This window comes from Mus caroli, unplaced genomic scaffold (genome assembly GCF_978045245.1).
Source record: "Mus caroli unplaced genomic scaffold, Mus_caroli_1 scaffold_10, whole genome shotgun sequence".
NCBI lineage: Eukaryota > Metazoa > Chordata > Mammalia > Rodentia > Muridae > Mus > Mus caroli.
The window spans coordinates 12,011,718-12,023,883 of record NW_028227265.1 but is presented as its reverse complement, the minus strand read 5'-3'; the positions used below and the strand labels follow the sequence as shown (position 1 = coordinate 12,023,883).

At 52.5% G+C, this 12,166-nt stretch overlaps 1 protein-coding gene across 3 annotated transcripts in view; it reads left to right on the top strand.

The window, feature by feature from the left end:
• Positions 1 to 12,166, top strand: part of Cmip (c-Maf inducing protein) — a 207,695-nt gene that overhangs the window by 173,448 nt on the left and 22,081 nt on the right. For all 3 annotated transcript variants that reach the window (XM_021169931.3, XM_021169932.3, XM_085843551.1), the window contains 3 exons: positions 1,358 to 1,461; positions 2,860 to 2,964; positions 8,201 to 8,554. In XM_021169931.3, coding sequence (XP_021025590.1) covers positions 1,358 to 1,461; positions 2,860 to 2,964; positions 8,201 to 8,554 — 563 coding nt within the window. The remainder of the gene's footprint in view (positions 1 to 1,357; positions 1,462 to 2,859; positions 2,965 to 8,200; positions 8,555 to 12,166) is intronic.

Sequence of the window (12,166 nt, the reverse complement as noted above, 5' to 3'; positions counted from 1 at the left end):
CAGAGCGTTGCTACTGAGCCTGCAAGGTGATTCTTCAAGGGGGTCCCCTTGACGGGGGCAGGATGAGTTCAAGTGTCATCCATGTGACATCCTGCTGGCCAGATACATTTTCCCAGAGCTGGGGCACCAACATGTCTTTGTCTCTCACAATGCCCAGACTATATATACACCAGCGGCAGGCAGAACAGTCAGGGCTGGTACCTGACAGCCATCAGCATTGCATCCCTCACTGAACGTGTATGAATGAGCACAGTTGGATAGCACTTTGGGCTCGTCCTAAAAGCGCTTCCTCTTCCTTCGTTGCCCATTTCTTCAGACCAGACCAGGAGAAGACCCTGGGCCACTCCGTGTCATGCCCACTTGGCTTGAACCTCCTGGTGGGGCTTTGTTTGCCCACACCTGCTGATGTCAGTCTCAGAGAACGCCACTCCGCTAGAGCAGGAAGAATCCCTTTGTCCTTGCTCGGGGCCCATAATTATGCCTCAAGTGCGGCCGCAAATGGACGCCTGTGAGCTCTAGATGCAGCTGTCCCCCAGGCTGGGAGCACTACCTTTTTTTTAAGTGTCCATCTTCCTCTTCATTACCTCAGCCGCCCCCCCTTCCCCGTCTTCAATGACGCAACCACACTGCCCTTCCCTGGCTCTGTTCTTACACGCTGGCTGCCTCCTGCACGCCCACGCCTGACGCCCGCGTTACCTTCCAGTTTCCACTAGCATCCTCATTTGAACGTAGGGAGGGCTCACTGTGTAGCCTAGGCTGGCCACAGACTCACGAATTTCCTGCCTCGGCCTCTCAAGAGCTAGGATCGAAGGTGTGTGCCATCATTCCTGGCTCCCTGCTATGCCGATGAGGGTGATTTGTCATCGTCATCTTCAGACAGGCTTTCAGACTTGCACCGGAGACAAGGGGTGTCTGAGGTCTGCCAAACCAAAAGAAGCCCCAGAGGGATTGTGTCTGGGCTCATCCCGACTCAGGAGGAAGCTGTTCTCCCCTCAATGTCTATGGCAGGGTACTCGGAGCTACGCTTGCCCAGAGCCACCTTACCTGTTCCCAACCCAAAGAGATGAGTTTCCCATCTCACTCTATAATTCTACACTGGAGTCTCTCTGACTGCTGGCTACCTTAGACACTAGGTCAAGGAATCAATTCAGGTGGCTACCACAAAAGATTGTAGATGGCTGGAGTGACCAGAGGCCAAGTGGGACATCTGCCTCTCAAGGACAGACCTAGTCTTGATGATTTCTGACCCCTCCTCACCACAGACATCATTAGAGGTGTGAGTTCGTGCGTGACGTCTCCCTTCTCCAGCCCCCTTTTGGCCCTGTCTCCATCGCTCTGCCTTTGCTTCTCTCTCCAGGACTTTGGGAAGTGCCCAAGGCTGAGGCTCTTCACCCAGGAGTACATTCTTGCCCTGAACGAGCTCAACGCAGGCATGGAGGTGGTAAAGAAGTTCATACAAAGGTGTGTCTCACCCACCCACCCGGCCACCCGCTCCTCTCCCTGTCCCACACTACCTGGTTATGACACTCAGGGGAGAACTGTGTCTCACCTTCTAAGAGGCACTCCACCGGAGGAGTCTCCCAGCCTTGCATGGTCCTAACTACTGCTTGTTGCGTGATGACGAGCCTGTCACCCCGCTTCCTCTGATATCCCTGTGAGATGGTTATACAAATAGCACATGAAGGAGCCCTTAGTGTGGGGAAGGAGAACTCTTCAACTGTGCTCCTTTCTCTGTGGGCCCTTCCCCAGGGGACTGTGGGTGTTTAGGGTGGAGCAAGGACCAGGGACAAGAGCAGTGTTGCCTTCTCACCTTGGTCTGTGTCCTTTTCAGATGTTCTCCTCGTGCCTCAGTTTCCTTAGCTATGAGATGAGATCTCTGGTACCCATTCAGTCCAATGACTATGGCAGTCCCAGTGAGCTAAAGTGAACTAGTTTCTCCTGTGTTTGAAGAAGACCTGCCTTGAAGGCTAGGGATGTGGCAGCAGACAGATTGCCTAACATGCTTGAAGCCTGGGGATCCATGCAGTCCTGTGGTCCCTGCACTTGGTTCATGGAGGCAGGTCCAAAGTCATCTTTTGGCTACATCGCAAGTTCAAATCCAGCCCGAGTCAATTGCAGAACTCGGATTTGTGGCCTGTGCTAACTGCAACCCACAGCACATGACCATGCTCAGGCAGGTTGTTCTGCAGGACCTGTGTCAAACACACACACACACACACACTCACACACACACTTCTAGCCCCATCTCTAGTCTGTGGTGTCAGACCAGGACAGGCCTGTCTCAGTGACAGCAGGCATGATGGCAGTTTCCTAGAGAGGTCCCATATGTCATCCTAGACACACTGCTCAGCCCATTTTACAGAAAAACGACCATGGCACAGAGGCCTCCATAACAAACAGTATGGTAACACATACTAAGGGCTCTGTGATGTCACTGGCCCCAGGCTCAGCTAAGGTGACCTGAAATGACATTGTTTTTAAACTTCTAAGAGTAAAACCATCGTAATTACTCATTTCAGAAACACCTATGCAAATGGAGCTGTCCTAGGACAGAGCCACCGTGTGCTGCATGGTCTGAACTAGACTCCATCCTCTTGTCACTAGCTGAGGAGTGTCTGTCGCTCTTCACACAGCTCAGGGTGTAGGGGTAGAGTCTAAGCAGTTGGCTAGGCCACTGAGCTGGCACCCCTCTTGGCTGGGACCTCAGGCCTGAGTCACCAGCCACATGGCACAAGAGGGCTGACAGAAGAGATGGCCTCCCACCTGGACCACCCCCCCCCAACTCCACCTCCGGCCAACAGCTGCTCCACAGCCTCCTCACCTCCACAGCCTCCTCACCTTCCCTCTCCTCTCTTTCAGCATGCATGGCCCCACAGGGCACTGCCCACATCCCCGGGTCCTGCCCAATCTCGTGGCTGTGTGCCTGGCTGCCATATACTCCTGTTATGAAGAGTTCATTAACAGGTCAGTACTAGTGTGCTGGGTGGGGGTACAGTGCCACCCTGTCCCAGGGATATGTTGCTGCAGAGGATAGATTGTCACCCCTCTCTGCAGATGGCCATGGGTGTGGACCCAGCCCCAGCTTAGGGCTGAGAAGAGGGCATGATGCCCAGCCTCAGAAGCCACAAGGGCACAGGCACCTGGACTCTAGCTACTGGAATCCTATGCTGAAGGCTGACCACTGTGGGGCAGGGTGACACTCTGAAGGGGTGGGACAAAAGGCTGCTCAGACATGCAAGCGTGTGTGTGTGTGTGTGTGTGTGTGTGTGTGTGTGTGTGTGTGTTTGGGTGAACACCTGTCATTTTAGCAGCCTGAAAGCTAAGGCAGGAGGATGACAGGTTTAAGGCCACATAGTGAGAACTTGAAGGGGAGGGGTTTTGTAATGTGTGTACTTACTTGTGCATGGGGGAGGGGGGTGTTATGGCATCTTCCAGCCTTGCCATTGGAGACTTGGGTCGTGATGAATGGTCTGTCCGGTTTTCTCTTGAGGGCCTGCCGCAGAAGAGTCTAGTTTTCAGAGCTAGGAAGTGACAGTATTGTGCCTCTGGTCACCTCCCCTCCTGAGGCAAATGTTCTTAGGGGACTCATAGATCCCTGACTACACCAGAGCCTGTCAGGAGGGCGACAGGCCATGCACGTGGTAAAACCGAGTAGTGAGGGGACCAGAGGAGGTTACTGTGAGTGTTTTCCTTGGGTGGGGGGGGGGGAGGCAGGCTCAGAGACTTCCTTCCTTAGGTGGAAGCGGGCGACAACTGTGTGTAGCTGAGACCCCCTGACCCAGGAAACTAAGTGTGACTCACTCAGTTGCATGTCTCTTTACCCATCCTCCAAGGTTTGATCCAGACCCATCTGTTCTGGTTAAGGCTGTTTGGGGGATACTGAGGGACACAGGTGCCATTGATCTGTGAGCTACTTCCTGTAGTACTGCAGGTCACTCAGGGTATGGCACTGCAGCTGCTGCCTGGTTGTTCAGTAGAAAAGCTGCACTGCTCTGAGGGGCCCCTGCTGTCTAGGCACGGGTAGAGCTGTAGGGAGGCGAGGAGCGAGGAACAGCATATACTGAGTGAAGTATTCTCACAACAGAAAGGCCATAATGCCTTTGGGTATCTCTGACCTTGGGTGGATGGAGCTACTAAAACCAGCAAGCAGAGAAGGATGGGGCTGTGACAGATAAGGGATGTTTCTAGGTAGCAGGGCATGAGAGGGGAGGGTTGGTCTTCCACCCCTTGGTCTTGATTCTGACATTGAGGGGGAGACCTCTCAATGCAGTGACCGACCAGGTCCTTGTTTTTGAAAAGAGTGCCTGGCTCCCAGGGCTCTGCTTCCTATAGGAAGACAGCTCCTGTCTGTCTTGAGATATTCGTCCCTTCCCATCCCGCAGGTGCTTGGTGACATCACCTGTGCCACCATAGGTCATGTGCGGTAGGATGGACACCACAGCAACTGACTCAACACTACCGATCAGAGCGCCTTTGTCCTGGAGACATGGCTGTTGGACTTTTGTCAGCACAATACAGGGTCTATTCAGCTTTGAAAAAAAAAATACCCAGGCCTCCCCAGTACCATTCTGAATTAATTGGTGTGGTCTTGGTGGTATTTGAAGTCCCCACGCTAGAGCTAAGAACTCTTGCCAATAGAAAGTTAGAAGGGCCCTTCAGGGAGATGTTATTGAAGAAAGACAAGACCCACCAGACTTAGGGAGATAGGAAGCAGAAAGAGGAACATCCAGGCAGGGGGAACAGCGTATGCAATGGCCCAGTGGTGACAGGGTTGCCGGTGATCACTGCATTTTTTCCATCCATGTTCACCGAACACCTGCTGCAGAATCACTCAGCCTGCCCAAGTTCTGTGTGGGCTTTTTCGGCTAGGGATTCAGGAGTCTGCTTGCTTAAACTGCCCAGGGTCTACTCATGGACAGAGGGTCCTTGCAGTGCAGGAACCCAGGGAAATTAGTGTAACTAGGACCAAAGACAGAGAGGCTGAAGAGGAAGGGACTCCCCGGGGCCAGCGTTGATAGCAGATTGAGCTCAGCAGGTAAAGAGCTTGCCATCCAAGTGTGAGGATCAGAGTTCACATCCCCTGGAATCCACGTAAAAGCCAGGCTTTTGTGAGTAGGCTTGGTAGCCATTTATAATCCTAGCCCATGCGATAGATTTCCCAGAGTAAGCTGGACAAGTTCTGGGTTCGGCTGAGAGACTCAGTCTCTGTAGATAAGGTGGAGAGCAACCAAGGAAGACATCCACCATCAACCTCTCTCCACTACATGCATGCACTCACATGTGTACAAACAGACATGCCCACCCTATACCACACGCACACACTAATGATATGAATAAGAAATAAATGTAGGTTCAACATGTGGCTGTGAGGACCCAGACAGATGCTGAGCAGGAGGACACACTTTTAGAGGAGGCTGGCCTAGGTTATGTCTTCTGAGAGCATGGGCGAGCCAGTAGACAAATTGGGGAGGGTTGTCATGGGATTGCGCTTCCAGCTACCACCCCGCTGCGACTGCTGCAGGGTGAGAGATGGGCTTCAGGGCCTCAGTCATGAGAGACTGTCAAGATGAAGGCACAAGGAAGATAAGATAGATCATCCCTCCTCCCACACAGACTACTGGCCTTGGCTCCCAGGAGTGCACAGCTGAGCCCCTGGGAGCCCTCGAGTTGGGGGGGGGGTCCCAGCTGATGGCATGGCTCCCCCTTTCCTCCAGACCTGGTTCTGCCAAGTTGTTTCCTTTTGGCGCATTGGTCAATCCCTCCCAGTGTCCTCCAGGCCTCCGCACCACTCCCGGTGAGCACACGATGTTCCCACACTTGAAAGAACAGACAGCCTGACCCAGGTTAACGTGGCTGTCTGGAAAATCACCGAGCAGGGCCAAGAGGCCTTGAAAATCCACTCCTCGACCCCAGCAGAGGCAAACACAGAGCTGAGTCTAGAGAAGCAAATGAGATCGGAGCCCATGGAGATCCACAGGCCCCACCTCTCAGACCACACACCGCTTCCGCCCACTGTGGAGTTCATAGGTTTATAGAAGCAAGTGATTGCTTTCCCCCAGCAGAGCCAAAATGTGTTGATTGAGCGCCCTCAGTGCGCTGTGCTCAGCCCTGGCTCACGGCAGGTGCAAAATGGATTCAGGCCTTCCCTGAGTCTCTTCCCAAGTTTTGCACATGGCCCCGGAGCTGCCACGTGGATCACTGGTGCGAGGCCCAGCCCTGCATACCAGTACACAGTGTGCATCCTTGCTTCTCTTTGGGGACACGGCACACGTGACAGGTTTGAGAGGGATCTGGGCAAGTAGCTCTTTCTTTTTTTCTCTTTGTTTTTCTCGAGACAGGGTTTCTCTGTGCAGTCCTGGCTGTCCTGGAACTCACTTTGTAGACCAGGCTGGCCTCGAACTCAGAAATCCGCCTGACTCTGCCTCCCAAGTGCTGGGATTAGAGGTGTGCACCACCACTGCCCGGCCTCTCTTTCTTTTTCAAAGCACTTTACATTTATTTACTTGGCTTATTTATTGTGGAGAGGCTCACGTGGTCAGAGAACAACTTAAAAGAGTCCTTCTGACCTTTACCATGTAGGGCCTAAGGATCGAACTCCGGTTGTCTGGCTTAGGTGCAAACCTTCCTACCTATTGAACCATCTTGCCAGCCCAGTAAGTACCAGTTTCTGGTCACCCCTGGTGCTGTGCTCAGTCTTGTGGAAGCCCTGCCCCTGCTTGCATCGGCCTGCCCTAGAGCCGATGAACTCCTTGAGTTTGGGGATATCCTAGTGTCCACCGGAGTAGGACAGCTATGGTTTTAGAGTTGAGGCAGGAGCATGTCCATGACAGGAAGAGGAAACCAAAGGGGGCTTCCTGGAGGAGAAACCTGAGAGTCTTGGGACCTTAAAGGACAGCTTGCTTGGTAGTACTTAGTCCTGAGAGCAGAGAGCTAGCTTCAGATCCAGGTACTCTGGTCCCTGAGCTGTGACATCCAGGAGATCACTCAACCCCATGGAGTCTGTCTCACGGGTTCCTAGAAGATGATATCTCTAAGCACCTGTGTGAAACCTGGTACCTGGAGAGGCACAGGCACCAGCCTCAGAACCTATTGCTCCTGCTACCATACCTGAAGATGCTGTCCCAGGAATTAGGGATAGGGATAACTTTGAAAGGGGCTTTCTCAGGTCAAGGCTCTGATAAGTCCTGCTGTTAAAAAAAAAAAAAAAAAAAAAAGCTCCAAACATCAGTGTTTGGCTTCACATATTCTAAGTCTAAGCAGCGGTGGCCAAAAAGCCAGTTTCCCCAGTCACCACCTTGTGACACCTCATGACACCAGGCACAAGCATCATACCTCCAGACAGTCGAAGATGCCAGAGCTTAGAGGTCAGCCCTGAAAAGACCCCTGGAGATTTCCAGGCTCACCAGAATGTGGGTCTTGGGAGCCACAGATGTGAGCTGTGGGCTTCCAGGAGGAGAGTACATGCTATGTTCTCTTCACCTGGCTAGGGCAGATAATATCATGGGGAATGTCACCTGAGGGACATGGTGGCATCAAGGTAGGAGGGACAGCTTCATCTCTGGAGATAAGTGGGAGCAGGATTGGACTCCTCGGGTGTCTCAGGTATATCAGGAAGGATCCCTGGTCGGTGTTGGTACGGCTGCACCAGGTACTAGGTGTTTGTCACAGAGAGGGGTGGCCTTGCTACAGGGATGTCTGTGTTTATTCATTGAGCAAGTATCTTTGAGTGCCTACTGTGCTGGGCTGTGGTAGGTTATGGAGATGGGCAGTCGGGTCTGGACCTCAGATCCAGTGTTCCTCATACTGAGGTCAGTACCCCAAGCCAGTCCTCCACTTTGTTCCTAATGGACTTCATGACAGTCCTACCTTATTGTGGCCTTGTTATAGAGGTTTTTGGGAAACCGGCCAAGCTGATGTTTGAGCGCTCAGGAGACCGGGCTTGTCTCACCAATGGCCTCTGGTTTGTTGTTTGGTTGGTTTTGTCGCTGTTGTTGTTGTTGTTGTTGTGTGTTTTCAGTTTGCTGTTCTGAGACAAGAGACCCACTAGGTAGCCCAGACTAGTCTGAAACTTGGGCAAGCATCCTCCTGCCTCAGCATCCCAAGTGTAGAGCGACTCATTAATCTCTGCTCAGCACTGCCTCTTCCGGCTGCCAGGGCTGAACCCCACTCACACTTGGCCATTTCTCTTCTCCCCGTCCAGTCGCGACAACTCCCCCAGCCTGAAAGAGATCCGAAACGGCTGCCAGCAGCCATGCGACCGGAAGCCCACCTTACCTCTGCGCCTGCTGCACCCCAGCCCGGACCTGGTGTCTCAGGAAGCCACATTGTCTGAGCCACGGCTGAAGTCGGTGGTTGTGGCCTCCAGCGAGGTCCACGTGGAGGTGGAGCGCACCAGCACTGCCAAGCCGGCGCTGACCGCCAGCACGGGCAACGACAGCGAGCCCAACCTTATTGACTGTCTGATGGTCAGCCCAGCCTGTGGGACCATGAGCATCGAGCTGGGCCCCCAGGCCGGACGCACGCTCGGTTGCCACGTGGAGATCCTCAAGCTGCTGTGAGTACCCTGTAACACACTGTGGGGAGGGCGGGGTTTGGGAGGCTGGTCCTGCTGCCAGCCTGTGTTCTGTAAGGGGCTTATGCGCATGCTCCTGAGTCCTATGGGGTAGGTGTAGGCACATGCTCCAGTTAGACGCAAACTTTGCGGAGGCAGGTGTGTCCCCATACTAGAGAAGCTAAGGCAAGAGGATGACTGCAAGTTAAAGGACAACCTGGGTCTTATATAGTAGGTACTAGGTCAGCATGAGCTACTGCTCTCAAAAACAAACCAAAAAGCAAGTGTGTCTGGGAGTTTGGGTCCGGGTTCTCCAGCATCCTGTAACATCACCAGCCGTTTAGCTAATGTCCTCAGTCGTGGGTACACGGCAACCTGAGTTAGGGTTCAGAGGGTGGTGATGTCTCGAGCCACCTGACTCGTAAGCCAGAACAGGGGGGGATGGGACATGTTGCGGTCCTCCGTGTTCCCAGATAAGGACCATGGTGTCTAAAGTCGGATGTGTATGCATGTTACACATGGTGACACACAGAACTGGGTACTAATCTGTGAGGGTACTCCCTCCTGTAGTTGAGGGAGACAGTGGAGGCAGCAATCATCTACCTGCGCTTCCTGTTGCCCTTGAGGGGACTAGGGGACCGGCAGAAAATCAGTGCCTGACTCTTGTGGCCCTCAGCTGAGGCCAAGGGAGGGTATAACTCAATCTACAGATCCTACAGCCAAAGGGAGAAAAATTCCAGAATCCTTTCCAAGCATCTGAGAATTGAGCTCGGATCTGGGCTTCCATAAGGCAGGGAGGAGTCTCGTTTCTTTCCTGGCCAAACCCACAGCACTCCGAGCCTCCCCGGGCTCTTGGCTGTGGACTCCGATAAGCTACATTTCCTGGTAGCAGCCTTCCGGGCCAGAGCTGCCTGCCTTGGGCTGTTTCCCAGGGGCCACAGCACAGGCCTCTTGCCATCTGGGTTCTTTGCAGGCCTGAGAGACATCACACCACTGACAGAAGTTAACTCCCTTACAGACATTCATGACTGAGTACTCCTTCCTGCTTGGCCAGACCTCCTGCGTGCTGCAGCTCCCAGGGTCAGTGGTCAAGAGGCCATGTCCAGGTTAAGAATAGTCTGATGAAGCCAGGCAGTGGTGGTGCACGTCTTTAATCCCAGTACTTGGGAGGCAGAGGCAGGTGGATTTCTGAGTTCGAGGCCAGCCTGGTCTATAGAGTGAGTTCCAGGTCAGCCAGGATTATACAGAGAAATCTTGTCTTCAAACAAACAAACAACAACAACAACAAACAGTCTGATGAGCCTAGAAGAGTCCCACCAAGCTCGCTATTAGGTGTCTAGTCTCTAGGCCCTCAGACTTGCTAGATCTCAACAACCCCCTGCAGTTTAGAGGGCTCCTGTGTGTTTTGCATCAGGAAAGCAGGTTTAGGTGTGGTGGATCTGGGTGTATGGCCCTCAGGTGTCACTAACTAATCTGTGACATGAACTGGTCATGTGGCCTCTCTGAGTTCAACCTAGCTCCAGTCCAGAGCAGACACTTCCACACACAGATGGACACCCAGTGTGGGGGAGGCACCTGTCATAGGGTAGTGTTTCCTGTCCTAAGATAAGACTTAGGGTAAAGTACATCGCTAACTTCTTGACAACTTAGGGAAAGAACACTGTGGCATTCAACAGGCACAAGGATGCCGAGAAACCGGTGTCTAACAGACAAGGCTTTATCTGTTGAGTAACATGAGACAGTGCTCTGCCTCCTCTAGGCCTCGGCTGCCTTGTCTTGTACCCTCTGTGGAGGGCTGCTATGAGATTTCTGTAATGGGATGATTTCCCCCCTTGTATTTTGGTTCTTGGTGAGAGTAAACTGTAGTGTAAACTACAATCCAGATGAGAGCTAAGAGAGAGAAGATGGAGCCAGGAGTGGAGATGCAGACCTTTAGTCCCAGGATTCGGGAAGCAGGGGCAGGCTGGTCTATGAGTTCAAGATCAGCTTGGTCTACATAGTGAGTTCCAGGACAGCCAGGGCTATCAATCAACAGTCTTGTCTCAAGAAAGCCAATAAAAGGAAAAAGGAGAGAAGACGATAAGCTGTGGAATTGAGACATCCCTTCACAGGACCTTGTGAGGGTGAAGAAAGCCCCAGTCAGAACTCTAGGTGCCACTGGCTGCAGGAAGAATGTTCCTGTGGCCAGCCAGTCAGTGTGCTGTTCTTATCAGTTACAAGTTCCCCAAGGCAGGCTTTTACATCGCTGGAATGCGAGACCTCTAAAATGTCAACACAAGCCTGGAGACCCTTGAGAAGGGATGTATTCCAAAGACACATCAGAATTGATCTACTTTGGGTTGGCCTGGAGTAGACCAAGTTGGCCAAGACCAGCTTGGGATCTGCAGTATGGAGAGCCTGGGTTTTTTTCAGGGTCCTCGTCCGTCCATCCACCATCTAGCCATCCATCCATTCATCCAGCCATCCACCCGTCTGTCTATCCATCTACATATTCACCCATGCACATACTCTCCTTTTTATTATTAAATTTTTATTTCATGTGCGTTGGTATTTTGCCTGCATATATGTCTGTATGAGGGTGTTGGATCCCCTGGAACGGGAGTTACAGACAGTAGTGAGCTGCCATGTGGGTGCTGGAATTGAACCTGGGTCCTCTGGAAGAGCAGCCAGTGCTTTTAACCACTGAACCATCTCTCTAGCCCCATTCACCTTTTCTTTAAGCATTTTCTATACATCTATGCTAAGCCAGGGTCTGTGCTTGAAGCCAAAGGTCGTAGCTCTTTTTCTCACCCTGTCCCTCAGAATATGAGGTGCACTGGGTATCCAAAGCTGCGACATCAAGAGCAAGGTGTAGTAGGGATACCCTTCCATCCATCCAGGAAGAAAGAGTAGCTGAGGTGAAGCAGGGAGGGACACCCCTGCTTCTGAGGTCCCCAGGAAGTGCACATCCACCCCCCTCTACCAAATTCTGAGTTGAATGTTTGAATCTCTTTTGAGTTCTCTAATAACCTTTGTACACAGATCATACTGTTTTATATGTGTGTGATATGCGTGTGTCATGCGCACATGTAAAGTTGGAGGAAGACAGTGGGCATCCTGCTCTGTCCCTCTCTACCTTGTTCCCTGACACAGGGTCTCACTAAATCTGGAGCTAGGCTAGCAGGCAGCAAACTTCAGTGATCCTACCACCACAACACTAAGGTTACAGACAGAACATTAACAGGAGCCAGGAACCTGGGTTCAAGGCTCAGCTCTGACCTGAAATCCAGGCTGAGATGTCAACCTTTCAAGCATTTGCATTTGTAACTCGGTGACAGTAACACCCACTGACCAGGAGGGCCTTGGAAGACCCCACGTGGCATGCAGTGAACGTGGCAGAGGAAGTCACATTTCAGTGTGCTGGAGACCATGAGTCAGTTAAGGGTGGAGGTGATCTCGTCATGGCAAGGCAGACTAGCTGCAAAAAATGGACAACCCCACCCCCTGGGAAGAAACTAAGGGAACAGGCACATTCAAGCATGCATCCCTGCAGCCTCTGGACTCGGAGACCCTTGGTTGGCACAGTGCAGCAGGCTAGTGCCCTGTCATGCCCCCCCTCGCCTCTAGCTACCTGGA